At 39.8% G+C, this 27944-nt stretch overlaps 2 protein-coding genes and 2 long non-coding RNA genes across 7 annotated transcripts in view; 2 read left to right on the top strand and 2 right to left on the bottom strand.

The window, feature by feature from the left end:
* The window catches only part of LOC145439606 (uncharacterized), a 231524-nt gene that overhangs the window by 39529 nt on the left and 164051 nt on the right, over window positions 1-27944 (top strand). The gene's annotated exons all lie outside the window — the stretch shown is intronic.
* Window positions 4001-10564, top strand: LOC145438561 (uncharacterized). 3 transcript variants are annotated; one of them, XM_080315897.1, is made up of 5 exons: window positions 4001-4042; window positions 8880-9083; window positions 9147-9282; window positions 9345-9531; window positions 9779-10564. In XM_080315897.1, the coding sequence occupies exons 1-5, from the start codon at window positions 4022-4024 to the stop codon at window positions 9867-9869; spliced, it is 639 nt and encodes a 212-aa protein (XP_080172023.1). In that variant the 5' UTR covers window positions 4001-4021; the 3' UTR covers window positions 9870-10564. The 3 variants fall into 3 exon arrangements, 2 of the variants coding, with proteins under 2 accessions (XP_080172023.1, XP_080172024.1); XM_080315898.1 differs by lacking the exon at window positions 9779-10564 and having other exon boundaries at window positions 9345-9650; XR_013914965.1 differs by lacking the exons at window positions 4001-4042; window positions 9779-10564 and having other exon boundaries at window positions 7051-9083; window positions 9345-9650.
* Window positions 20044-24390, bottom strand: LOC145438562 (uncharacterized). 2 transcript variants are annotated; one of them, XR_013914967.1, is made up of 3 exons: window positions 24128-24390; window positions 22751-22911; window positions 20044-20110 (listed from the first exon to the last, which is right to left on the bottom strand). It is a non-coding gene; the product is annotated as an uncharacterized LOC145438562 (long non-coding RNA). The 2 variants fall into 2 exon arrangements; XR_013914966.1 differs by lacking the exon at window positions 24128-24390 and adding an exon at window positions 23355-23550.
* On the bottom strand, window positions 27110-27879 carry LOC145438563 (uncharacterized). The gene is made up of 2 exons (XR_013914968.1): window positions 27629-27879; window positions 27110-27386 (listed from the first exon to the last, which is right to left on the bottom strand). It is a non-coding gene; the product is annotated as an uncharacterized LOC145438563 (long non-coding RNA).

Genomic DNA, 27944 nt, shown 5'->3' on the forward strand with positions numbered 1-27944 from the left:
TCGACATTTTAACATCTTATCATACTCCAAAGAGTCAACAAGGAAAAACCTTGTCGAGTAAATCCGTTTGTAACTCGCCCAACCAACTCAACAGTATCCGTATGGAAAGTAAACAAGATTTCGCGAGTACATACATTCGCTACAATCTAAAATCCATATCAAGTTCGGTTGTATTCATATTCCGACGACTCGTATTTTTTCATTCAACTGTAAAAGTTGTTTCTATTCTGTTAGATAAAATAATTACTCCGCGGTCTATTCTACAAGACAAAGTAATTACTACTCGATGCAGGCGACTTGAGATTAGCATAATATGTTTTAATATATGAGATTTGAAGGTCTGACCCATTTAGTTGATAATTCATTTCTTACATTCGAACGCTGGGGAAGCGAGTGGCGCAGTTGGTTAAGCGCCAGCGATCCCGGTTCTAACCAACTTCGATGTGTCGGAGGTTTATCTGGGCTCCTCATCGCTAACCTCACTGCAATAGCAGTGTCTCAAAAAAGCCCAGTATGATGGTCAGCTGCGCCAGTACGAAGTCGGCAGTACAGAAAAGCCCGGATGCATGAAAGAGAGGGTGACTGAAGTTGGAAGCGCGCGAGTGTGGAAGTCGTCCGGAAAGCATAGGCCTACGAATAGCAAAGAACCTGAACAATACTAATATCATTGTCGTGGTGTACATGACCTTAATAGGCGATAAACACCACTGTTGTATGTGTTAAAATAAACCAAAGAAACGCTGGCGTTATATTGAAAGTTGGAGGACATATGTATTGACATATGTAATAGTTGATCGTGACTTGATTATTAAATTATTCGCGTTAATTAGACCTGGTGTTGCGGTGAAGGTGATTATGACAGCAACAAACTTTTCAGTACCATTGTTATTAACATACCGACTTGTAAAACTAGATTAGTGTATCTGAAATGTTCTTGATTGGAAAATTATTCCGCATTGGTACAAATCACTCTGCGTATCGCGGTTATCAGAAAATATTTCACAAATGTTATTGTTTCCAGTAACCAAGACTAAAGATGAAACAACAATATCGGTATATAGTTTGCGATAACCGGCGCTAAAAATGTAATAATTCCATTATTTATACATTGAACACCCGATACAAAATGTTTTATTTTTCCAATTCGTAACGGGTAATTGAACCGACTACGTGTAGAGTCAGTATATCACAATGTCATGTCGTTACTATTGAATCCAACAATTGATGCGATTTATTGTCGGGATTTGTGACAGGGAATGGAAACACACGTACCTTACAGAGTGTGAAATTATCACTTTGGGTACCAACCGAAACGAGTGATCAATACTCAATCCTTTCAGTGACTCGCCGTTGTACGTGGTAAATGTAAAAACATTACGTGGTCACACTCTAAGGCAGGGGTGTCAAACTCAACTCGGGTCGCCCGCCGGATTCAAATATTTTGATCGTTCGCGGGCCGGACCCGTATCCGGACAATACCGAGAATGCTATTACCGAGAATGCTATTACCGAGAACGACAATACCGAGAATGGACATTACCGAGAATGGACAATACCGAGAATGGACAATACCGAGAATGGACAATACCGAGAATGGACATTACCGAGAATGGACAATACCGAGAATGGACATCACCGAGAATGGACAATTCCGAGAATACTGTTACCGAGAATGACTATTACCGAGAATGGCTATTACCGAGATTACTATTACCGAGAATGCCTATTACCGAGAATACTATTACCGAGAAAGCTATTACCGAGAATGTCTATTACCGAGAATGCTATTACCGAGAATGGCTATTACCGAGAATGGCTATTACCGAGAAAGCTATTACCGAGAATGTCTATTAGCGAGAATACCATTACCGAGAATGACCATTACCGAGAATGGACATTACCGAGAATGCTATTACCGAGAATGACCATTACCGAGAATGGACATTACCGAGAATGCTATTACCGAGAATGACCATTACCGAGAATGGACACTACCGACAATACACTTTGGCGCACTAATGCTCGGCGACCTCATGTCCCAGAGACCACCCGAGGGTGTCGACGCGATAAGCGATCTCCCCATTTGCTGTACAGACTAACCGAACCGATCGGGCTCGGAATAGTCGTTTGAAAAATCGCAATTTTCGACTTTTACACCCGTTTTTACGAAACCTTCGAAATTTCCATCATTGTTTTACGTATGTTAAAAAAATGAGTGATGTAGCTAGACAGACAGTGTCGCAATGACCTAGATTTGTTTTGCTACACGTGTTACGAGAACACGTTGAAAATGAAGCGATTTAATATGTGAAATGGCACCAAGTGCACTTACAAGGAGTGTTTATGGTATGACGTTGGGAGATCAAGATAAACGCCGGGCACTAGCATTATAGGCTGAAACTTCGCGCTTATGGACTCAAGGTAAAGTCAAATTTAACTCAATTATCATGCAACCGTCATCAGTCTTGTGCACACATTAACTGTAGAGTGCTAAACCGGAAAAACTGTATTTTCCTGAAATATCACCATAATATATATCGTAATTCGGTGGACTTTTAATATTTCAAAACGAATTCTGTAGCTGCATTTCTTGAAATACGTGGCCGTGGCTTGAAAATCCACGCCTGTGATTTGATATGAACGACTGCCTAAAATATGTTTCCTCAAAGATAGGTGGTCGCGAATATACTATTAACGCGTAAAAGCTTCCGACGATATCTTTGGATATATTCGCAACATATGGCCCCAATATTGAGAAAGTGATTTTCGAAAATCTAGAATGGTGGTTATGTATATTGCGTATCACAGAAGAAAATATATTTCGTGGCGAGGTCTCAATAACTTTGCAGGGACGGATTAGGAATTTATAGTCTGCAATTTCTATCCCAAAGTATTGTTTCCAATTTTGCGGGTACAAAGAACTTCAAATCCCAATTTTGCGCAAACATTTCAAAGTCACACTGACTGATCTTTTAGTACTCTAACTTTTCTTCGCACAAACCCCAACATAACATCTCTCAGCAGCAATGTTAGTATCAGTGAGCTATTGGAAATTAAAAGGAGTTTGCACGGTACGGTATATTTCATATCAAACCCCGTTCTGTTGATGTGAGTCCTGAAGTTTTGCACTTATGAAGCGAAAGTGCCTCACGATTTCCCTGATATTAGGTTATAAATCATTTTGCAAATTTAGAGGTTTCGCGTACCCCCTGAAAATGCGTCGCGGAATCCCGGTTGAGAACCACCGGTCTAGATGATGCATATCAGTATCGGTTTAATATTATTTTCATCAATTCAAAACACCACAAAACTGCGATACAATGAAAAGATAAGAAGGTGACGAAGTCTTAGAGATCCGACGCCCACCTTAGTCTAGGCCAGGGGTTCTCAACCTGGGGGGCGCGCTCCCCTTGAGGGGCGCGGGGGGCTCTCAGGGGGGGGCGAGAAATTTTTGTCAATGTCTGTATATATTGTGACTAAACAGGTGTTTCACAACCATTCTAAAGAGACGATTATTGAAGATTAAACTTAATTCGTATTCTAGAAAGCTTGCCATACTGAAACTCCAGCAGTCGCGCTCAACGGAGTATAGGCTGACTTCAACTTCATTTGAGCAAATTTTTCATATTCTTTGAAGATTTAGAGAAATTCTTACGTGCAAGTCATTCATTACTTTATAGCTTTGACGGTGGCCTAAATCTCTATGCGCTAGGTAGCTGTTGTTGATAGCTGGCGAACTGCACTGCCTAAGACAGATTTAGATGCGATATAGGTTGCCCGGTTTCGCCCTCAATTTGGCTATAAATCAACACAATTTAATTCATTTCCAAAACTGATCAAATTTAGCATTGCAGGACAGAACGACGCCGTGCTCTCTGTAGTCACTACCCGCATCGGGATTAGTCTCAGTGCAACCTACCTTGAAATGAATTGATGTCCTTTTCAATGTTTTTTTTGTTATTTTCAAACAAGTTTGGGGAAGTTTGTCAGCAATGCGCTCTTGACGCATAAAGACGTCAATATGTACAAAGATTTACTGCAGGTAGTGGTTTAACAAAGATTTCTTTTCGATGCGTTTATACAAATCTCTAGGCCAGAGATGCCACTCCAAGTGTTTTTACACTACATTTATTGGAATTTGACTTGACCTAGTGTTCTAGTGTTTTTTATTTTATCAAAATTCTGCAAATCTAGTGTTTTTTCATGAAAAAATACATTTAAATAAAGATGTTATTTTGATGTGTTTTACATAATCTACTTTAAGGAATAATTATTATTAGCCGTCTACACTTTGTCATTTAGCAAAAGAACAAACCCCATAGTTAAATTGCCTTGCTGACCATCATTTTTATCAGTAGCAGAGTGAATTGAAAAATGGCCTGACGTCATAACGCTACAGTCTGATTTTGCATGGGACATTCTTGCTTGCCCATAGTGAGTGGCTTCAATGGTTTCAATTTAATGAAATGTTCCAGTATAGCTTTATTTGATCCTTTGACGATGGAAAAGCTAGAAAACCACCCATATAGTCCTTATTATGTGAGTGTATGACGCTACACCACTTTTTATATATCCTTCACTCGGATTGGATCGAATGTGATGGATATTATGCTCGCGAGAATCTGCTTTAGTATAGAGCCGAAAAAAATTGCTATTGGGAAATAAATAATTATTATCAATATTGTCTGAAGTGAAAAAGATTTCAGAAAACGTGCTGAATTTGTCATTTGTTAAGTCTTCTCATAAATTCATTGGTGTTATAATAAAAGCATCCCCTCATATTTTATGGTTTGTGCAATAGATTTGATCTAAATTGCAAAACTTGTTGATCGTAAGAGCCTATTGAAACCTTTTAGTTGAAAACTAGTCGTGTAGAAGATGTCTAAAAGTGACGTGCAATGGGGCAATATTCTATTACGCCACAAAACTCGCGCGCGTAATAAGAGCGTTAAAAAAAGCCAAAAATTCACATACGATTGCTTTACGCAGTTGCAAATTACACACATAGTGAGATGAGGTCCAGCATTTCAGCAAAGATCATTATTACGGAGTTTGGTCGTGCGTAAAGTACCAGGGACTAGTGCTAACACTGCACAAATAGGTATGTGAGTCACGGAAGTAATAACTGCGCCCAACCTTGTAATAACAGCTTGTAATAACAAACAGTTGTATCATAAGTTTTGGATGTGATACGAAGTTACTGTTGACTTCAATGAATAGCTGTATCACTTATATGGATTATAAGTCGCGCGGCAGATGTTTCAAATTGATATGAAATGCAGCAATACTATATTACGTAAGAGAACTAGCGCGTGTAAGAGCACGTGAGCAGTGTCAAATAGACATTTATAATATATTTACTTGCGATGGCCCTATGCAGCTGGAAATTACACATATAGTTGGTTGTGTACGATCAATAGGATCTATAAGACCAATAACATGGAGTTTGGTCTCATATGAGGCAGAGTAAACGTCCGCAGGAAATACCAACTATACTCGAATTCCAATGCGCACTGCCTTACGCGATGCCTTTGCCGAAATGACGTAAATTACGCCAGCCGCGAGTCATGCTTCTCACAACAACTTTCCTATGTTGGTGCGCTCGACTGCGTACAGCCGTATAGCTATCAAACCGAGTAAAGTCTTGTTCTAATGCTGAAATTGATGTAGCCAACACCGTAATCGGGCAGATTCGGTTTTCTTGATACAGATATCAAATCAAGGCAACTCCCGTTGGAATTGAACCAAATTTGGTGTGTAGGCTTAAATTAGGTAACCTAACAATTTTATCAAGTAGCGAGTACGATTTGAGAAAAAAGGTCATTTTTGAGGAGCCCTATTATATAGTGTTCAATTAAATAGTATATTCATATTGAAATGAACCCGAATATTTTCGGCTGACACTCGTCAGGGGTAATCGTCAGCAACTAGTAGAGAATTGGAAAGAACATTGTATATCAACAATCGTATCACAAAATATGACGTCACCAGCATGAAATTTCGAATGAGAGAGCGTTCAATGTACTATTTTTAGGTGATACACGAACTCCTTTTGTTGACAGAGTTTTGGTTGGTGTATTTTGATAAAAGTTGATTCCAAGGCACACAAATGGAATTGTGAACGGCCTCGACCTACGATTCGAAATCGGTCGTCTCGATAATTATTCGCACAAATCGGATTATCCAACAGATGTTTGCCGATGGCAGAATTAATTGCCTTTGATCGATCCGCATCAATCTTAAGTGGATGAGTTAAGGGTGAGCTTTTCACATCGCGTGACGCACGTGTTCTGATAAATCTGGGGACATGTTGGTTTATGCGGTCCTGCAGACGTCTTGACGTTCTTCCCACGTAGCCACAATCACAGTGGCACCTATATTCGTACACTACATTACTTTGTTGAAGTGCAGGAAGCACGTCTTTGCGTGTTGAAGGGAGCAGTTGTGTTGTTGTAAAAATCACATTGGTTTTGACTGTATCGTAACATTTACCGACAGCAGAAATCAATTGTTTTTCAAAGCGGGTGGAAATGGGGCCAATCCAAGGTAGATGGATATAAACATCTTTTATTGTTCGTGCGGTGGGCTCTGTTCGTTTTTCTGCGTTGAATTGCGTTAATTTCCTCTCCATGCCGCGGCTGATGACGTGTTCAGGGTAACCGTTATCAAGTAAGATTTTTCGGATGTGGTCAAGTTCTAAACTCAGTTTGTTACCCGAACATATCATCAACGCTCTATGCACGAGTGTGCCTATGAGGTTAATTTTTCTGCGCCGAGGACTAAATGAATTCCAGCGAAGGTATTGGCCTGTGAATGTCGGTTTTCTGAAAACAGACGTTTCAAATTTGTTGGTATTGCGCTTTTCAACTAATACGTCCTGAAATGATAATGAGTTATTGCGTTCTTTTTCTATTGTGAATTGCAAGGCCGGGTGAAGCGAGTTTAAGCGAATGAGAAATTGGTCACACTCCGATTCATTCCTGAAAATGACAAATGTATCATCTACGTATCGGCGGTACAATAGTGGTTTGGCGGACTCACGCTGGGATCGCAAAGACCACGCATGTACGGACTGCCAAAAACTCACAAAGACAATGTCCCAGTGAGACCTATACTTTCCATGATCGGGTCTGCTCACCATCAGCTGGCAAAATGGCTTATTGACATTTTGGAACCGGTTCGGGAATTGTACGGCACGGAATGTGTTCGCGATTCGTTCACGTTCGCTGGTGAAATACGAAACCTGGATTTGCCGAATCCAGACGTGTTTCTGAGCTCATTTGATATCTCTAGTCTTTTTACGAACGTTCCGCTGCATGAGACTATTGATATTTGTGCCAACGCGCTGTACGGTGGTAAGTTACCGCCACCATCAATCCCGCGTAACGTCTTTGTTGAACTTTTACAAGCGGCAACTTGCTGCGTGGAATTTAGCTTTAACGAGGTCATGTTTCGCCAAATAGACGGCTTAGCCATGGGAAGTCCCCTGGGACCTATTTTGGCCAACATTTTCGTAGGGTATTACGAGGGCGAGCTTCTGTCCCAGCGTGAGTCCGCCAAACCACTATTGTACCGCCGATACGTAGATGATACATTTGTCATTTTCAGGAATGAATCGGAGTGTGACCAATTTCTCATTCGCTTAAACTCGCTTCACCCGGCCTTGCAATTCACAATAGAAAAAGAACGCAATAACTCATTATCATTTCAGGACGTATTAGTTGAAAAGCGCAATACCAACAAATTTGAAACGTCTGTTTTCAGAAAACCGACATTCACAGGCCAATACCTTCGCTGGAATTCATTTAGTCCTCGGCGCAGAAAAATTAACCTCATAGGCACACTCGTGCATAGAGCGTTGATGATATGTTCGGGTAACAAACTGAGTTTAGAACTTGACCACATCCGAAAAATCTTACTTGATAACGGTTACCCTGAACACGTCATCAGCCGCGGCATGGAGAGGAAATTAACGCAATTCAACGCAGAAAAACGAACAGAGCCCACCGCACGAACAATAAAAGATGTTTATATCCATCTACCTTGGATTGGCCCCATTTCCACCCGCTTTGAAAAACAATTGATTTCTGCTGTCGGTAAATGTTACGATACAGTCAAAACCAATGTGATTTTTACAACAACACAACTGCTCCCTTCAACACGCAAAGACGTGCTTCCTGCACTTCAACAAAGTAATGTAGTGTACGAATATAGGTGCCACTGTGATTGTGGCTACGTGGGAAGAACGTCAAGACGTCTGCAGGACCGCATAAACCAACATGTCCCCAGATTTATCAGAACACGTGCGTCACGCGATGTGAAAAGCTCACCCTTAACTCATCCACTTAAGATTGATGCGGATCGATCAAAGGCAATTAATTCTGCCATCGGCAAACATCTGTTGGATAATCCGATTTGTGCGAATAATTATCGAGACGACCGATTTCGAATCGTAGGTCGAGGCCGTTCACAATTCCATTTGTGTGCCTTGGAATCAACTTTTATCAAAATACACCAACCAAAACTCTGTCAACAAAAGGAGTTCGTGTATCACCTAAAAATAGTACATTGAACGCTCTCTCATTCGAAATTTCATGCTGGTGACGTCATATTTTGTGATACGATTGTTGATATACAATGTTCTTTCCAATTCTCTACTAGTTGCTGACGATTACCCCTGACGAGTGTCAGCCGAAAATATTCGGGTTCATTTCAATATGAATATACTATTTAATTGTATATTGAAGTTCTCTACCTCCAAGAAGCTCTTCAAATATTATATAGTGGTAGGCCTACATTTAGAAGTTTGCTCTACTCTACAATCTCTACATAATCAACTATATAAGGCTAATAACAAATAATGATGCATTTAATAACAGGTGCTAAAACAAAAAAGGCCTTCATTGCAGCCCACAACCCTTATGCACGACTTTGAATTGGCAGCCATTCGGGCATTCTCTGATGAATTTCCGAATGTGAAAATTACGGGGTGCCTGTTTCATCTCAGCCAAAGTGTACAAAGAAAGGTGCAGGAGTTAGGATTGAAAACTCAATATCTATCTGATCGCGACTTCTCCATTCAGGCAAGCCTTTGTATAGCCAATGACGTTATCGCTAAGTGATAATAACTTGAGGTTTTGTTACAGGTAAAGTCCTTGACGGCCCTGGCTTTTGTGCCGGAGTCAGACGTAGAACGTTGCTTTGGTATATTGACTTCCTCTGGCAATGGCTGGCCAAGTATTGCCGACGAATTGGCTAATTATTTTCGAGATACATATATAGGTAGGCTGTAGCACAATTCTATCGATATAGGCATATTTCAATAATTATCTTTTCTGCGTTAGGTAGCACAAACCATCAACAAGGTAGTGTCAGGCGGGCACTATTCCCACCCAGCGTGTGGAACGTGCGGCGACGTACCATCGATGAGATGCACCGAACGAACAACTCCGTTGAAGGATGGCATCGTGGCTTCGGCATACTGGTTGGGGGGTGCCACGTGAACATTTGGAGTTTTTTAGAATGTATTAAGTAAGTTTTTTATTGCATGCTGCTGTAGATCAGCGGTCCTCAAACTTTTTTAGACACGCCCCCTTGATGATAGTGAAAAATTTCGCGCGCCCCTTATCGTCATATCCGAAAAAAATATTTGTAAAAGCAATCAGTTTTAATCACATGATTAGCATTCTCCCGGATCAGCTAACTTTATTATCTCCGCCCTAAGATTCAGGCATATTATATATGGCATACTAATTACAAACATGGCATATTTTTGAAGGAAGGATGTCATACAAAAGCAAGTGGACTTAATTCAAACTTTCTCTGGCCAAGGACCGCGCCTACAAGAAAGAAGAAATACGTTACACTGAGCGAAAATTTGAAGCGACTCTGTGAGGAAACATGGACGAATGACACCATGCCAGAAACTTTTCTGAAGAGAGTGGCACATTAACTTAACTGAGTAAATATATAATGGCGATCAAGACAGATTTAGCGTAACGCCGTGCCTATATTGAAACTGAAATCACGAGCTTTCTGAGCCCTGCTCGTACCTGAGGTTTCTGAGGACGGAGCAGAGCTCTGCAAGCTTTCGAATTTTAGGTTTCAATAGACCTAAGTACTGCTAAATCTATGGCAATCACTATTACATATTTACAATCTGAATCTCTCGTGTAAAGTCAATTAGAGTGTCTTTCACTTCGTTTGTTTCGTTGTATTTATATGTCAGTCATGCCATATAAATAATAAATTTCAGGTCTACTGAACGAATGATTGTTTTCCAAAGTGTAGACTAGATTTTTTGGGGGATAGTGTACATCCGAAATTCCTCAGTCTCCTATTTCTGCAAGCCCTAGAAGTAACGAGTAGGCAAGGAGAGGCGAGAAAATATAGCACGAATCCTATATCACCTTTGCATACGAGCAGTCAAAGCTGGGGATAGGACATGCAGTGTGATGAGTGTGGAATATAAGCTAATAATCTATCTCAGGGCTCGGCAACTGTTCGTATGCTGCAGCGCGCCAAACATTTTTAATTTTGTCATATTTATCGTTTCAACCCAGGAATCCCACCAACCGCCTATCTGCTGCTGACAATATATATATATATATCGACTTTTCAATTAGATAAAATAAAATGAAAAGGGCAAAAGAAAACAGGAAACAAAAAAACATCAAGATAATCAGTTTTAGGCTCGTATTAAGCGTCTCCAACGTAGGCGACCGTGAGCGTCTTCAAGCGACAGCCCGCGTTGCGCTAGGTCAGTCTCCATTGTCGAGCGCCATGTTTTCCGATTCCAGCCACCTCTGCGCCATGGCTCCGTCGGAATGTGATTGATGATGGCGGCGGCTGGTTGATCGTCTTGATGCCGCACTAGATGGCCGGAATCAAAAGCGCACAAGTACAACACACGCGCGTCCACATCGTCCAAATATCATATGATCGACCGAAAAGATCACCGCTCTATAAAATATGCCGGACCTGATGTGTGGAACAGTATCCCGCCGGCCATCCGACAGTCGACGAGCATGTCCACATTCAAGTCGAAATACAAGCAATTACTATTAAGTAAATACAGTACATCCTCAAGATTACCGGACCACGACTGACCTATCGATCTCGCTTCCCATGACATGCCGCCCTATTCTTGTCGCTTTCTTTTTCTATACTGTATTCTTTACTTTCATTCAGTGTGCATGCCTCATCTTTACTACGCCTAGGCTAAGGTGGACTTTCTGATTCCATTGACAAATCCAAGTCGCTTCGACATCTTCCTGTCTATTCATTGTATCGCATTTTTTGTGGTGTATTGAACTGATGAAATAGCTAATAAACCAATGATGATGATGATTAGGCGGAAGCGTCGTTCAGCTGCCAGTAGACGCTGACAATGGCATCGGTTACGCCCGTGCTTCTTACAGTAATGGTAGCGAAGGGTAAAAAAGTTGGTCGCTACTGCATTACACGCACGTAATATGGTACGTAATCTGTACGTAATGTGGTTATGGTCTATGGTTACTTTGGTCGTCTCCAAGTCCACTGTGTTCGGTACCATAGTCATATAGTGTCAGTCCCATCAAATATGTTACGATGATATGGTAATATACATTCTCGGTAATGTCCATTCTCGGCAAAGTCCGTTCTCGGTAATGTCCATTTTCGGTAATAGCATTCTCGGTAATGTCCATTCTCGGTATTATCCATTTTCGGTAATGTCCATTCTCGGTAATGTCCGTTCTCGGTAATAGCATTCTCGGTAATGTCCATTCTCGGTAATAGGATTCTCGCTAATGTCCATTCTCGGTATTGTCCATTCTCGGTAATATCCATTCTCGGTAATGTCCGTTCTCGGTAATGTCCATTCTCGGTAATAGCATTCTCGGTAATGTCATTCTCGGTAATGTCCATTCTCGGTATTGGCAGTTCTCGGTAATGTCCGTTCTCGGTAATGTCCATTCTCGGTAATAGCATTCTCGGTAATGTCCATTCTCGGTATTAGCATTCTCGGTAATGTCATTCTCGGTAGTGTCCATTCTCGGTATTGTCCATTCTCGGTAATGTCCATTCTCGGTATTGTCCATTCTCGGTATTGTCCATTCTCGGTATTGTCTATTCTCGGTAATGTCCATTCTCGGTATTGTCCGTTCTCGGTAATGTCCATTCTCGGTAATAGCATTCTCGGTAATGTCCATCTCGGTAATAGCATTCTCGGTAATAGTAGGGTATCGGCCGGACCATAGTCAAATGACCAAAAATGTTACCTCTAAAGTCCAAATACATACCTCTGTTTTTCAATGGAATGCTTTATTATCAACCGCCAGGCAAAATACTATGATATATTATATCACGGATCATATGGGCCCTATTCTAGCAACAACGTTATTCGCAGAAAATGGAATGGACAATATGCGATGATTGGACGATTGAATTCAGTTGTAAACCACTAAAACAGAGTCTCTAACGAAGATATAACTTGAAGATTTCAATATTGTCTTGCTGTAATCGTGGTGCGTCGTTGGCCCTGCGTGAGGGAATATAAGAGATTGTAAACGAGGCCGCTGGAATTTTGTCCATTATTTTTATATCACCAACTCACTATTCGATTTCTCTGAAGACCGGGGTCAGAGTAATGCTAGCAGCAGTGCGACCAGCGATAGTTGATTTCTATTCTACGTGTAGCTATTATAATATTTATGTATAATATTCATGTTTTCCGAGTAAATTAGAAAAAGATTGTATTATACAGCATATTTCTAATGCAAGCGGTTTCATTATTGTTTCCGCCTCTGTGAATACCTATATTTGGTCCTCTCTCCCAGAAAACTCTGAACAGGATGTGCAATTTTTGCCTTCCTATTATGCAGTGTCAATGTCGCCGCCTTGTTCATGATAGTTAGGCTACTTGACTCATAACTCAACACTGTCGACAGATGGTAATAATGTGGCCGATGAACATGTTCGACAGTTAATTCCATTAGATAAGTGCTGTATAATACAATAATTTTTCAATTTACTCAGAACGACCTCGCGGGCCGGATGAAATGGTCTGACGGGCTGGATGCGGCCCGCGGGCCGTATGTTTGACACCCCTGCTCTAAGGCTTTGATCAGCACAGAAGCAATTGTAATATCTTTACCGAACGCATCCTATTCAACTGGTATTGGTTAATACAAAACTCATAGCAATAATAAAATCGAAGTATGTGCTACTCTGAAATCTACAAAAATCTGTTTGTATTATCGTTCATAGTAGTGATACCGATTTGAACCTTCTAAAATAATTGTCATCATCTAACCAGACTACTGAAAGTCGTTGCCGTCAGAAAAAACAATTTGCACGACGTTTGCTAAATGTGTCCTATAGTTAGGTGTACTAGAATTATTTGTAAAACACACACACCGTCAAAGAAATCGGAAATTTTTCAGTTGTCATTCGCTAAAGTAAATGTCATCACAATACTCAGTCACTAAAGCACCTTACTTGTATGCGATTGAATCCCTAGCAACTCACTAAATGAAACCCCAAGAAATTTTACTCAGTCAACGGATATTAAACAGCGTCACTTAATTGATGTAGATTGTTTTACTAAATGCAAATCATATCGGACCAGCAGAAAACAATTTTCACTCGCTAGGTAATGAAACCGATGTGTGGGTCTTCATTCAATATTATTTTTGTGTCAAATACTTTGCAATAAACACACTGGACTGGAGTGGTTGAGCTTTACATCATCAAGCTGTCATCTGTAAATCAAGATTACATCCAACTTGTAACTGTATCGTTTAACTACCGGGTTGTATGCACAGTTTGCTATTTTTGTCATTTAGTGATTGCTGAACATACCAAACGATACACATTCGCTTCCGAAATACGGCGTTGATCTTAATTTGCTTTGTCGCGATAATCGAAGTACATTTGTTTCGAATTCATAACAACCGACTTCTCTATAACATGACGCATTTTTGAAAAGTTATGCTTAGAAGATTGGTTGCATATCACGAAAAATAATATACCACTCATATTGATACTGTTACTCCATTGATCGGTATTTTCAAACGAGTAAAATTTATTACCTGAGTTTCTCCGCTTACTATATGTAAATGTAAACTCATCCGTCTTTCAACATCACAAAGACATCGATAAAAAGTAGGCAATCAAATGCGACAAGTTTAACTTTTGTAGGTTGTGTCTGATTATCCTAAACAACTCATTTCCTACCAAAGGTATATGAAAGATATTCATGTCACATGAAAAGATTCGCTCGATATTTCCACGCTACGAACCTGTGCAATGATTGGTGGCGCTCTCAAACTGTTTCGTTGTCTCAAGAACTTTATTGTATGAAAGGATGTTCGTGAATCTTATTATTCAAATAGTTCAACACAGAACTAGTACTCACAGATACATCAGAGTTGTTTACACAAAGGTTTGTATGTGTACAGTATGTGAATACCATGCGTAAGTCCAGCACAATTGCGGTATCTGTCTGAGTTTAGGTAACACAAATTTATTACAATGAGCCACGTAAACTTTCGTGAAAGAAAAGCATAGTCACTACCCGAGGGTTCTGTCAATGTCATATGAATAAATCAGCTACTCCAACAACAGAGCACATATGTTTTCTAGTGACGACCCTTACATCTTACACGCAAATCAATCTACTTCGCTAACGAAAAGTGCTGAGTCATCACATGATTGACCTCACAACAAAACAATCAGTAGGTGGAACGATATTAAAAATATCCCTAATCCATTACACGCCAGTGACAAATTGCGCAATGGATATGTTTTGTGAATCGAATTGTTGTTCAGCGTCAAGTCTTCGTGTTGAGCCATACATTTGAACGACACAATCACAATCCAATTAAAACGACCAATCTATTTACATTTTATCCCAAACTGGCACACACAGAAAAATAAATTCCGATCTAGTTGAACATGTAGCTGGGAAATATGTTTACTAATCTGTATCAAAATCATCGTCTTCTGTTTACGGTGTTAGTGTGTGTTTCTTACCTGTGGATCCGTATTAAAATTAGACTCGACATGACTGAACGCACGGAGGTGGAAATCTCATCGACTTACACGTGGTATTGGTTACGGTTTCAAAACGAACCATCTATTTTGCATTGTCGAGACCGAGCGAGTCAGTTGCACCAAATCAAATCAACATACAACAACCTTATTACAGTCGTAATAACATTTTAATTTCCCGCCCCTCGTAATACAAGTATATTGTACAACTCGACAACTACGTTTAACAAGACCAATCACACTACCAACGTTGAACACACGATACCTACCCAAGTAAAAATATCATTTTCGTTTGGACAACTGCCAATTACCTGCGTAAAATTACCATTTTCACTTGGAGGTCCGCCGTTACCTGAGTAAAAATACCATTGTCCTTTGGAGATCAATCGTTTACCCAGAGTAACAATACATTTTCACTTGGGGTCTATCGTTTCCTAGAGTAACAAAACCATTTTCGTTTGGAAATATATTTTTTCTCTGAGTAACAAACCCTTTTCGTTTAGAAATATATTTTTTCTCTGAGTAACAAACCATTTTCACTTGGAAATATATTTTTTCCCTGAGTAACAATACCGTTTCACTTGGAAATCTATCTTTTCCCTGAGTAACAGACCATTTTCACTTGGAGATGTGATGTTTACCTGAGTAAAATAGCATGTTAGTTTTAAAATCTGACAACCACACCCGACAATTCTATATTTTCGTATAGTCTTTACAACGAACAGGTCTGAAATGTACACGCGCAGTGATTTCGATGCATTTGTGTAATCACATATTCACTTGGTATGGAGCACCACATCAAAATCACCGGTTAGCCACACACAATAACAACGCGCGGTTTCGATATGACTGCGATGTCCGGGTTAGTGCTTTGGATTTTCCAGAATCAATCGGTCTAAAGTTGTAATCCTCTCGACTTTGTTAACTCGTTGATACATGGATATGACAATCTTCGTGAAATGCATGAATGCGTGCTCCCCATAGTGCCAACGATTCCGGGTTTCAGGTGAATATTTTTCATGCTCACACTATACAGATTATAGGTACAGGGGATATGTAGTGTTAAATCGTTTTTTTGTCAATGCATATCGCCCCATTCAGAATGAAATTACAAATCCAATACAGGTCAGTTCATAACCGGGTCCGGATATTCAACGCAAAGCGATAAAGCAGAACCAATGACCAAATGCAACTAAGCATGTAGATTCACAACCTTTGTTTTGTTTCCGTGAATGATGACAACGCGTATCGAATATACTTTACGATTGTTCACCCTTATCAAGTATTCACATAAATGAGGTGTATGACATTACATACAATGTGTTGGTGTACAAGTGTTGGGAGTTTATGCGGGCCTCGATCCGTAGACAACATTATCATACCCTCCAGGACTTCGTTACTGTATCGCGAGACCAATAAAATCGATTTTGTATCTAACTTACCATACGTCCTCTTTTAAGAGGATTTGTCCTCTTCTTGAATATTTTGGTTAAATAAAGGTTACAATTCGACTGAGATATAGGAAATTAGTACTGAGGTAACGTTTCGGTGGGTATTTCGGGAGTTGAGCCGGGAAGTTTACCTTTTTTCAGTCAACCAACCACAAAGTCGGGAAAATTGACAATTTTTTTGAAAAAGCGTCCTCTTTTCAGATTTCCAAAATATGGTAACCCGAGTCAGTGGCGTATAACTTTTACCCAATACAATCAAATTCTCTGTATTCGAAACCAACAAACTTCCTATGGACTTTGGGCACTCCAAGTCATGCCGCGTAAACAGAAACGATCCATGCATATGCACTATATTTAAGACAGAGTTCATCTTGATCGGTAATTTATCAGGTGTCCGGTCAATACCGAGAAAACCATTGCCGAGAATAGACACCACCGAGAATGGACATTACCGAGAATGGACACCACAGAGAATGGACATTACCGAGAATGGATATTACCGAGAATGCAATATATGAAATGCAGGCATGTTATGTATATGCACAGGTCGTGTGAGTGCATCACGGCGTTGCCACATTCGTTATCGATGCTCAGGTATAAATTTCTCGACAACGTCAGTCCCAGTAAGATATATCCTTGACATTGGCCATTCTCGGTAATGTCCATTCTCGGTGGTGTCTATTCTCGGTCCTGACCATTCTCGGTATTGTCCATTCTCGGTAATGGCAGTCTCGGTAATGGTTTTCTCGGTATTGGTATTGAACCAATTTATCATTCATTGTGCGGCTGAATTATTATGTCTTTTCTGCTCTTTCTGCATTTTCACGTGAAATTGGTAATAGATAACCGAGCACACACCTTTAATCGTTGGGATTGATATAAACCACAATTGATAAAGAGGAAGTATCTGTAAAGGAATGGTGCTGAAGAACGCCCAACAAAAACAAAAAAGAAAGAAAGGTAATATATATATATATATATATATATATGTAAGCCTAAACATGGATTGCCATCTATACGTCTAACAACAAAAATATTGAAACAAATATTGGATATCCTGCAAACATTAATAACATTTATCGTATTCATATCGTAAACCTCACCAATCAAATATAAGAATTTAATGAAGAAAGCAGGGATTTTATATCTTGTTCTAGATATCCCTGGGAGACAATATTTGATATTTCTGCAACTGACCGGAATCCATGCGGATTACTTACAATTTCAACTTTAGTTTTCGCCATATTCGCAACCTTTACGTAAAGATATTGACTGGTCATTTTGAGCGGCTAGAGAAAGATTTACGTTTTACGATTTACAGCAGGATGGGAAGTACAGTCGGGAAACAGTTCAAGAGCAAAGTCACTGGAACTGGCCATGGTTATCGGCAAAGTGTTCACGGTATATTAAAATTTTATACTTTGATATCAAGATGCAAGATGTTAAAAGCTATTCCATTGATAAAATAACAACAAAGCAATGTAGTGTACGAACATAAGTGCCACTGTGATTGTAGCTACGTGGGAAGAACGTCAAACCGTCTGCAGGAACGCAAAATCTAGCATGTCCCTAGTTTTATCAGTACATGTGCATCACGATTGGTGAAAAGCTCGCCCTTAACTCATCCACTCATCGCAAGCTTGATGCTGACCGATCGAAGGCCATTAATTCTGCAATCGGCAGACATCTGTTGGATAATCCGATTTGTGCGAATATTATAGAGACGACAAATTTCGCGTTATAGGGAGGGGCCGTTCACACTTTCACTTGTGTGCCTTGGAGTCGAATTTTATCAAAATTCACCAACCAAAACTCTGTCAACAGAAGGAGCTCGTGTACCACCTGGGAATAGTGCTCTGAACGCTCTCTCATTAGAGGTTTCATGCTGGTGACGTCATATTTGTGATACGATTGTTGCTAAACAATGTTCTTTCTTATTCTCTACTAGTTGCTGACGATTACCCCTGACGAGTGTCAACCGAAAATATTCGGGTTTCATTTCAATAGGAATATACTATTCAATGATAAAATAAATAAAACATATAATTTTTAACTGACTGAGAACTTTGTGAGGTAACGTAGGCCTGGAAACATGTTCGATGTGACTTGAAGTTCAAGCCGTCTCCTGTGACGACATGCGAGCGACAAATACGAGCTGACGCGCTAAATCGCGCAGTTTGCACGATCATTCGTTTCCGATTCCTTCATTTTGTGGATGACCCGGTGTCGCTGTTGCCAGGTGTTTTCGTGCGACGCAATGTCGTCGTAGTACGTCTGGCGGTAGTGGGAAATGAGCATGGTAGCTCATGTTAACTGATGTCATAGCATGTCAACTGATAAGGTGCTTGATCCGACTCCGAAACGCCTGTCTTTTCGATATCGTCGAAGATAAGAATATTATTCCAATTGGCGCAGTCGGATTATCCACGGCCTTCGACGCGAAAGACTTCGGATCTTGACGGTAGCACGCTTATCTGGCAAGGCAATTTTACCTCGCCTTAGCAGACTCACTGTACCGTAACATTACATGAATACCATCATGAACATATTTGATGAACAAAACCCTCGAAATGTCACTCCCGAGTATAGGGGTTCTCAAACTGTGGGTCATGACCCACTGGCGGGTCACAAGAGAATTTTGAAGTGAACCACAGAGCTATTTAGAAATTTAGAGATTTAGTGAAAGTTTAAATAATATTTTAATGTTATTCGATCAAAACATATATTCCTATTATCGAATTATACTTTAACTACATCAAGCCTTTCAGCCAATTCTGGTGAGACTTATTAGAGACACGAATTGAGTCACAATGTAAAAGTCGAAATGGAGGGACAGTGTCTTTTGTCTACGCCTATGATAACCTATCTCAGCAAACACCCGATGTCCAGTTGACTTCCTGCGGAAAAGACGCAGGACGCCCAGTGTTACTTCCCCGGAGTGGATTTGTCGACTACTAGAAGCGTCCTAAACACTTCCTGAGTTGGTCTACTATGGACGTGAAGCGACTCCATATGGACGCATTGGATCTGATGTGAACGTGACGCGACTCCCTATGGATGCGTCAGACCTACTGTGGACGCGACGTGACTCCCTATGGATATATCATTTACCACCTGTTCTATTCCTCAGGATTACTATATCAGGACTCCCCTCCTAACCTGGTGCAATTACATTGAATTCAACATCATACAAACTATCGAACTGTTTATATTGGGTTACTGTAAAACGACAATTGCAAAATACAAGTACAACATTAACTAATGAACTATTACTGGTAAACAAAGTTCAGGCTTACGTGAAAAATCGATCAGGAAATCACTACGAATAAATGTGTCAGTGGGATTTTGTATATAACAGCAAGTTCTAAGTCAATTTTATATTACCATTACAAACATTTCAATTGAAGTGCATCATGAAATTAGAAATAAACGTGTCACATGACTTTGAAAAAGTGAAACTGCTAATACAACTAAAACAGGGAAAAGCATGGAGCAATCATAAGTAAAATTTACATTGCATATTATAAAACGATGCATCATTTGCACCGCATCATGTTAAGAGCGCGAGTGCGTATTCGCAATAAACTTGGTTGCAACAACAGTTTTCTTCTTGGTCTTTGTTTTGCCTGAAACATATACAACAATGTCAGCAAATCATTTGTAGAGCCACTCTGCTGACATAGCACATGAAATTTGCGTCAGAGCTGCTTCAATTTCTATTCCCTCATGCATTAATTGTGATCCGCTACTTCTACTTGTGCTGAGTGATAATTTATGACGCTACTACAATGTCTACTCGAGTGCGGGAGCTTATGACGTTGTGATACAGAGTATGAAACCCGTCAATCAAATTATATTGTGGAAACACCTCAAGTACATACTTCAGTACTTTCCAGAACTTCTACTTTACCTAAAATAGTTTTGATAAGCCATGTATATCGCTGCTTGAGTGCTTGAACCCGAGCAGAAATACATTGCGTTACTCTTACTTGTACTAGACTACTGACGCTACAAATATTTCTAATTGAGTGCTGAACATGATTGCTTTCCTTATCTCTGTTTAAAAGCATACAACTACGACATTCCTCAAGTCTCCATATTTTGACCATGTCGACACTTGGAAGTAGTTTGATGTCTTGTAAATCGCTATTTATACTATTTAGTACGGTACTAACGATGAATACTTTGACCACCTTTATTTGGAACTATCACCTACTACAACTAGGGCTTGCCACGAATCTGAATAGACTCAATAGAGTAACGATAAGTCGAAACAGATGATCTTTTAGGGTACATAAATTGTATTCAACAAGAATTAGAATTCCGATTCTATGTACCACTGCGAGGCCTAAAAACATAGATTCGTCATATCGCAGAACATGGCACATGTAGGACGTAGCTACGCACGATCGTGTGAATGACAAATGTATTGTCTCAAAGTACAATAAAATAGGAATTATCTTAAATCTAAAAAAACATTCTTCGATATGATGTAGAGCCGGTATTCATTTTCTTCGAACTCGCATACGAGATAGATATTTCAACTTTTCCTTGTTCATAATGTTGTCACATCATATAGAGCAGAGGCTTCAAATTCAAATGTGGTCGCAGGTCAATTTTCAGATTTTTGACGACGCAGCAAGATAGGGATATTCAATGTATAATTTCCATGTAGGCCTTATTTGACGGGAGCTTGCAGACAGGCATTCCAAAAACATCTCGAGAATGTAATTTACTATTGTATTATTCACGTTTGACACGAAAAAAATCACAGTTTTGAATAGTTCAATAAAATTATTTTTGTGCTGGGCATAATTTGTTAAAATAATGAGTTATAGAGATGATGCAATAGGATGCATCATGACATCATCAAACTCTGGGTTATACTATTTCAGTTGGTGGACCTTTGACGTGTCACAGTTGTATTTTAAAATCTACTGAAATTTGATCTGGTATCAGAGCATTTGAGCGGTGTAGCCTAATCCGGGTTTTGATATAGTCGTGATAAGTAGGCTGTTGCTACTGTCATTACCAAAGTCAAATTAATTCAGAATTAGATGTTGGCTTCGATTATTATTGGAACATATCAACAACTTTAGCCATAGTAATAGCATTGTTTCTTAGCCTTAGCGATCGCACACTTCATGCTACTCATAAGATTTCTAGAAGCTCAAAATTTATTTTCAACACAATTTCTGATGGTACCTATATTAAAATCAGATAGTCAATTCACATAAAATTGCGCATAGCACGAGAACCACAGTATATAGGTCTAATTCCACGATGCATATCGTACCACAAAAGGGTCTACGGGCCCTGTTCGAAAACCCCTGGGATAGAATAGAGCACAAAATCTTCTTTTAGAACTTTTTACTTCATTTTGAAGTGAATTTTACAAGCCTGGTAAATGGCTAATTGTACAGCAGTAGGGCTGGGCAAAATCGAGTACCTGAGTGATTCGATTCTGAATCACGTAAAATGCTTCGAGTCGAGTCGAGTAATCGAGTATCACTCATTATGACGTCATAGCAGAATATTATTTGTGAAAGTTCTAATATGCACCTTTTAAGCGACCACAAAGAATATAATGCCTGTTATCCATCATATTAAGGATACTTTGTTATTTTTTTCGACCATACCGATTTCATTGCACTTGGTGACAATATTGTGGGATGATCATGACTTCGGAAATGTGCTATTTCCAGTAACGTTCCGAGCTTTGTACTTCATGTTTCGCATGCTACGATACGACCAATCAAGGTTTCAAGGCCTCAACAGTGAAATTAGCATAACCTCGTTGATCGTTGATAAACTCCTCGTTGATAAATCAACTTTCAGTGGCGAGGAGCGTATAATTTCAGTACTCGAAAAAATCGTCTTTTACTACTCGACTCGAATCATTAAAATTAATACTCGATTCAGATTCGAGTACTCGAATCATTGTGCCCAGCCCTATACAGCAGTAGAAATTCAAGTCATTGCAACTATTTAAACTCCGGTGCACACAATATGTACTCTGACCACCAACTATGATTAAACGCTAAGAATGCCTACGCAACACCTCAACCAAATCTACTTTTTCAAACTTATTATTTGTATACTTTCCAGAAGTGCATTATCTACTTCCATTTCGAGTAGATCTAACGCAACTTTAAAGTTGTTACCTCTAGGAGTGTATAAATCCATAACATTACATCTACTTCAGTTCAAAAGATGATTACTTTCACAGCCTCTGGTTTCCACGAAGTGTATTCAATGTTTTATACCTTTTGACTTTTTCCTGAGGATGACGCAGCACCGATTTTACAGCAACGCTTGTTCCATGTGGCAGTAGTTCTTCTGAACGTTTTTGGTTCCAGTCATCAAGACATACTTTGTACAGTGTTCTTGACGTTGTTGAACACTATCAATTGAAGACATTGCCGATCTAAATAATCAAAGATATTATAATGTTTGTAGTGAAGCCATTTGTCAAGAAGCCAAGCCAGGAATCTAGAATATCCTGTAAAAAAAAAAACAAAGAAGTTGAAGCTGGACCATTCGCACATTCTACTCACTACAATGACTAATCAGTAGGGCTGAGCACATTGGTATGGTTACTCAAATCTCGAACGAGTATCAATTCTTATGATTCGAGCCAAGTATGTGACTATTTTCAAGACAGCCTACTGATATTACACGCTCTGTGCCACTATAGCAATGCAGTTTATAATAAAATTATAGTTCCACCCAGCACGTTTTAGCAGCCCGATTGCGAACCACCGTCAATTGTATATTTCCGCATCATCGATGGCACTTTTTTCAGGGTAATAAATTGCTAATTAATGAAATATCATAAATCATCATATATAGTTCGTAACTTCAACTTACATAATTTAACATCTTGATCCATGAACAATGCACCACTGCGGCGCCTTCCTCTGAAGTTTAAAACTACATAACATTGCCTGTTCAATATCTAGTCTCCTGGTAGAAATGAAGTAACTTTGTATACACAAACACAGATATGTCCCATCCATATATAGTAAGAATCCATTGATAATAAGGTTGTATTTTCTTATCGACGGCAAGATGACCTGACCATGAGCAATCAGCCTTCCTTAGGGCCCATCCATAGCCTACTTTTTTGATACTGCTGCATTGTAGGCAATGTTTCCGTGTATATATACTAATATCGAAAGTTATAATCAAGCAATAAAAGTATGCACGGAGGCCGTGCCAACATTGCGGTAACATTGCCAACAACCCGTCTGCACCAGGCCATGAACATGTTAAGTTTATAGAGTTTATAATTGGTTTAATGTTTGAGTATCCTTTGATTAGAGCGAAGTTAAAGATGGGCTAACAAACTATTATAATGTTGTTCCTAAAATACCCTAAATATAAACCAATATTGCCAAAAATTCTTACATGTTCACTGAAAGCCTCAATTATTTTATTAACGCTATTATAGATGGTTATCGTTATATACTGTTGTGGACACAAAAATACGAAATGGATGTTAATGTGATGCTACAATCTTCATGCATCCACAAATTCAGCAATCTCACATTCCATACAGGAACATTCCACATTTCTATTAGCCTACATAACATTTCAAAATTCAGTATATACCGATATGTTATAAAATACCGGTACATTACTTTATGCGGCATCTGGTTTGCTGATTGGGTCCTGCAGTCCTAGGAAATCCTTGTAAAACTTTTCACAGGATGCACATGAAATGGCAAGTTATTGCTTGTGAGACATTATGGAACAGAGCACAATAAATCAGACTTCTATGATCAATACATTATCATATAGTATCAAATGTAGCCTACTACAAGAATTATCGGCTTGCATGAGTTACTGATTAGCAGCGGGTCGATCAATTCCGTCTGTAGGTGATATTACGGCCGTGTCATTATAATCATATAATCAAATTCATTATATCGCATCAGCAGTTCATGATGATCGAGACTATTGCTGTTTATTAAATATAGCACTCAAATACCAAGCTCCCTGCCCCCCCTGCCCTTCCGGTACTCATGATAGAGACATCTCACAGTCCACGCTGTTAACGTTTCCAATTATGAACTAAACCCTTACTGTGATAATTCGTCCCTCCGCCATTGCTACATACGGTGATCAAATTGAATTACACGCGCGGCGCATGCGCGATGCTCGCCAAATAGAAGAAGGCAGGCTTCTGGTTTTATGGTTGGATGAATCTGAAGCAACAGGCGTGTTCGACTCCATTATCGAAATAGCCGAGAGGATTACTTACTGCGTTATTCTGTGATTGGAATAGTCATCACAATCCCATCATGACGATTATCAAGTTCTGATGTCGGAATATTTCACATGCATTACGAGTATTTGCCCCTGATGTGGGCATTTTCGACCCAGTAATGTCACAATAAAATAAGCTACTGTGTCTCTGTATCGCACATTATATCGAGCCTCTTTAGCACTGTGCGACCGCAATGATCGACAGCCGGGCTTGTGAAGTTCCACGCGATGAGAAAGTCACACCATATCAACATTCACGGCTTCACTCCACTAGATTTCACTTGTATCATGATTGTATTCAACACAACTTATTCAGCATTGACTGCAGAATAATGCACATTTGAGTTCATAGAAACGATTTCCCAGTAAGGACATCCAAATCAACTCCTGTGTTGGTGGCATCCAGGCATCACACTATTATGACATCCACTGGAATGGTAATTGGTGACTGGCATAGGAGCACTCTTAAAGTTACTTCCTCTGGGGGTCTCTTGGAGTTACATAATTGGACGTCAATTTGTGACTTACTGAGCAAGTCCTCAGTCACAAAAAGTGGGACGTGGGACGACTGGGCACAATTGTGGACGTACCCGTAAGTCCGTGGGAGATCGGGTGTTTGCTGGGATGGCTTACAGCAACGAAAATAATTTCGATTATATGTGATAACTGGAAATTAATGCTGAAGTAAACAAGTATTCCAGCAGGGTCTAATATTGTATTGCGCTAAAAAGGGTATGAATTAGACTCGGACTGAAGTGTATTTGATGATGTAGATTTACGGTATACTTCGGCAGCTCGTATTATCGTAACATTAAATTATTTCGGTATTCGTTTTAGGAGGAGCTGTATTCAACTTTAATTTTTTCTTCGGCGATTACCACGCATTGAGCAGAACCATGACTCCAGGCTAAGAGGTGGCCACAGAACATTTTCAAGGCAGAAAATGGACCACGGTCAAAATAAGGTTGACAAGTGACAACCATACTTGCAATCAAACATAAAGAAAACGAGCCTGGTGTGAAATGACCAATGTGGTCTAAACACCATGAACATCAAACAAACAAACCATACTTGAAAAAATGGTTGCATACTTTAAATTTTCGGTTGCTTTCAATATTTGACGGTCCATCGGTCCGCCAATTTTTTTTTTAATTTTTACCGGCCCGTGAGTTGATAAATTTTGAGAACCGCTGTATTACAGGACAAATACCCTCAAAATGCTTTCCTGCATAGGCTCGTTCTGCAGTATTCCTCTTCGATGAAGTTGACGGTGACAAGCATCGCACCCTTGTTTTGAGCAGACAAAATATCCGTGTCCTGATTGCAAAGGCTGGTCGAGCGTGAAAGCTAAACTAATTAGGATCGCACAGTATCGACAATGTACATTGTATTGTATCACAGGTGCTCCGACTATCAAGGGATCCGGAAGTGTTATTGGAGGAGGTATTCAGAAGGAAGCCAAAAAGACGCAATTCGAGAGAGGCAGGACTGCAATAATAGAAAGTGATGATGACTGGAGTTTTTCTGATGAAACCACTCATGTAGGGATACGTGCGATCGGCGCTTTGGCAGGTTGGTTTTAAATCGAAGAAGGCCTGGAAGTGTAATAATATGGATATATCATATCTCTGCATGTGTGTGTGTGAATAAACTTCATTAACGTTAAGTTGAAGTTTTGAATACTTTAGGGATCGGCTGAATCATTCTTTCATGTCAATTGCATAGTGCAGGGCTCTGCAACCGGGTGTATCGTACACCGTAAGGCAGGGGGTGTCAAACATAGGGCCTGCGGGCCGCATCCGGCCCGCCGGACGGTTTCATCCTGCACCCGACGCCATTCTGAAAACTGGCTGTATTATCTAGCACATTTCTAACAAGTGTTGAGATTTTTAGTACGAAATACTTTCATTAAATAATTCCTCAAGGTGGAAGATGTCGATTGTGTTCACTGTTCTTAGGCGACATTGTAACCATCCGACACCGGTGTTGTGGTTTCACTCTAGTTACCATTAGGAACAAGTCGCTGTCATTAACACCAAATTCCGAGAAGGTAAACACTGCACAGTGAGTTCACAGTGCTAAGGAAAAATGAACCAAAATAGTTATTTGCAGAAGTGGAAACGCCAGTTAGAAACCGGGTAATACACTCTAAAAACTGGGCCCACCTTTTAAGGTGTTTCAATAAAAACCTTGAAAAGAGGAGGGAAATTTTCTACCTTATTTCACCTGGTGGTTGTTTTCCCACCTCATCATGAGGTGGGCAACTTTCCACCTTGCCCTATCCGGATGGATTCCACTTCATCCCACCCGGATATCCTCGAGATACAGCATATAACCACACTTTAAGCACTAAATCACCTTCATTCCAATGACTTTATTTGCAAATTAGTCACGAATGTTATCCAGTTTGGCATAAGCTGCAGTACTGGTGTCTCTTACACCTGGCAAACGCGCCAGAAAAACTGACATGACAGTCAGAAACTGCATTTCGAAGATGCAATGAATTTCTAGCATCACTGCAAATGCTTCATGGAAGCTCTCGATATTCTTCACCTTTTCAACATCAAACCAGACAGTCCACTCTTTCTCCTTTGTATCGAAGCAAATTGTAGGCCACGCGGATGTGAGTGTCTTAAAGAAATGTATTATTATGTGAAAGAAGCATCAGATCAAACATACCCTACACACACACACAACACACACATTGATGCTCTTCCAGTAATCAGCTTATCAAATATACCGGCAGCAGGGCACTGCGGATCCTATTTTCAGTCAACATATGATATCAAATAGCAAATAGGCCAATGTATATGCGGACTTGGCCAGGTGGAAGTGATGACCATTTTGAGTCATCAGCTAATGTGAACAGTAACCTTTAGTAGAGTGGCCTTCAATTTTCTTGTCAGCGCGGACCCCTTTTTTCAACCATCAAGGCATCCGTGCAGACACCATCAAGTTTTAGTTCAAATCATGCTCAATAATAGTGCAACCGCCATCCACCTCTTATCAATAGTCCATTTTTGCAAGTCGTGACGGTACATCTTGGCGAGTTTGAAGTAGCAACCTCGTATAACTGCTGATATTTACTTTTTCAAACTACTTGAGTACTTTGCAGACCTTCATTTTCTACTTTCACTTAAAGTAGCTTTGTTATGGATTTGAAATCACTACTTCTACACTGTACTAACC

The sequence above is a fragment of the Botryllus schlosseri genome, chromosome 5, assembly GCF_051294905.1.
Source record: "Botryllus schlosseri isolate E-star chromosome 5, Bs_hap1, whole genome shotgun sequence".
NCBI lineage: Eukaryota > Metazoa > Chordata > Ascidiacea > Stolidobranchia > Styelidae > Botryllus > Botryllus schlosseri.

Coding starts and splice junctions, on each gene's coding strand:
- LOC145438561 (XM_080315897.1), top strand. CDS start 4,022: ATGTACAAAGATTTACTGCAG. Junction 4,043..8,879: donor TGTACAAAGATTTACTGCAG/GTAGTGGTTTAA, acceptor ATTTAATAACAG/GTGCTAAAACAAAAAAGGCC. Junction 9,084..9,146: donor ATCGCGACTTCTCCATTCAG/GCAAGCCTTTGT, acceptor GTTTTGTTACAG/GTAAAGTCCTTGACGGCCCT.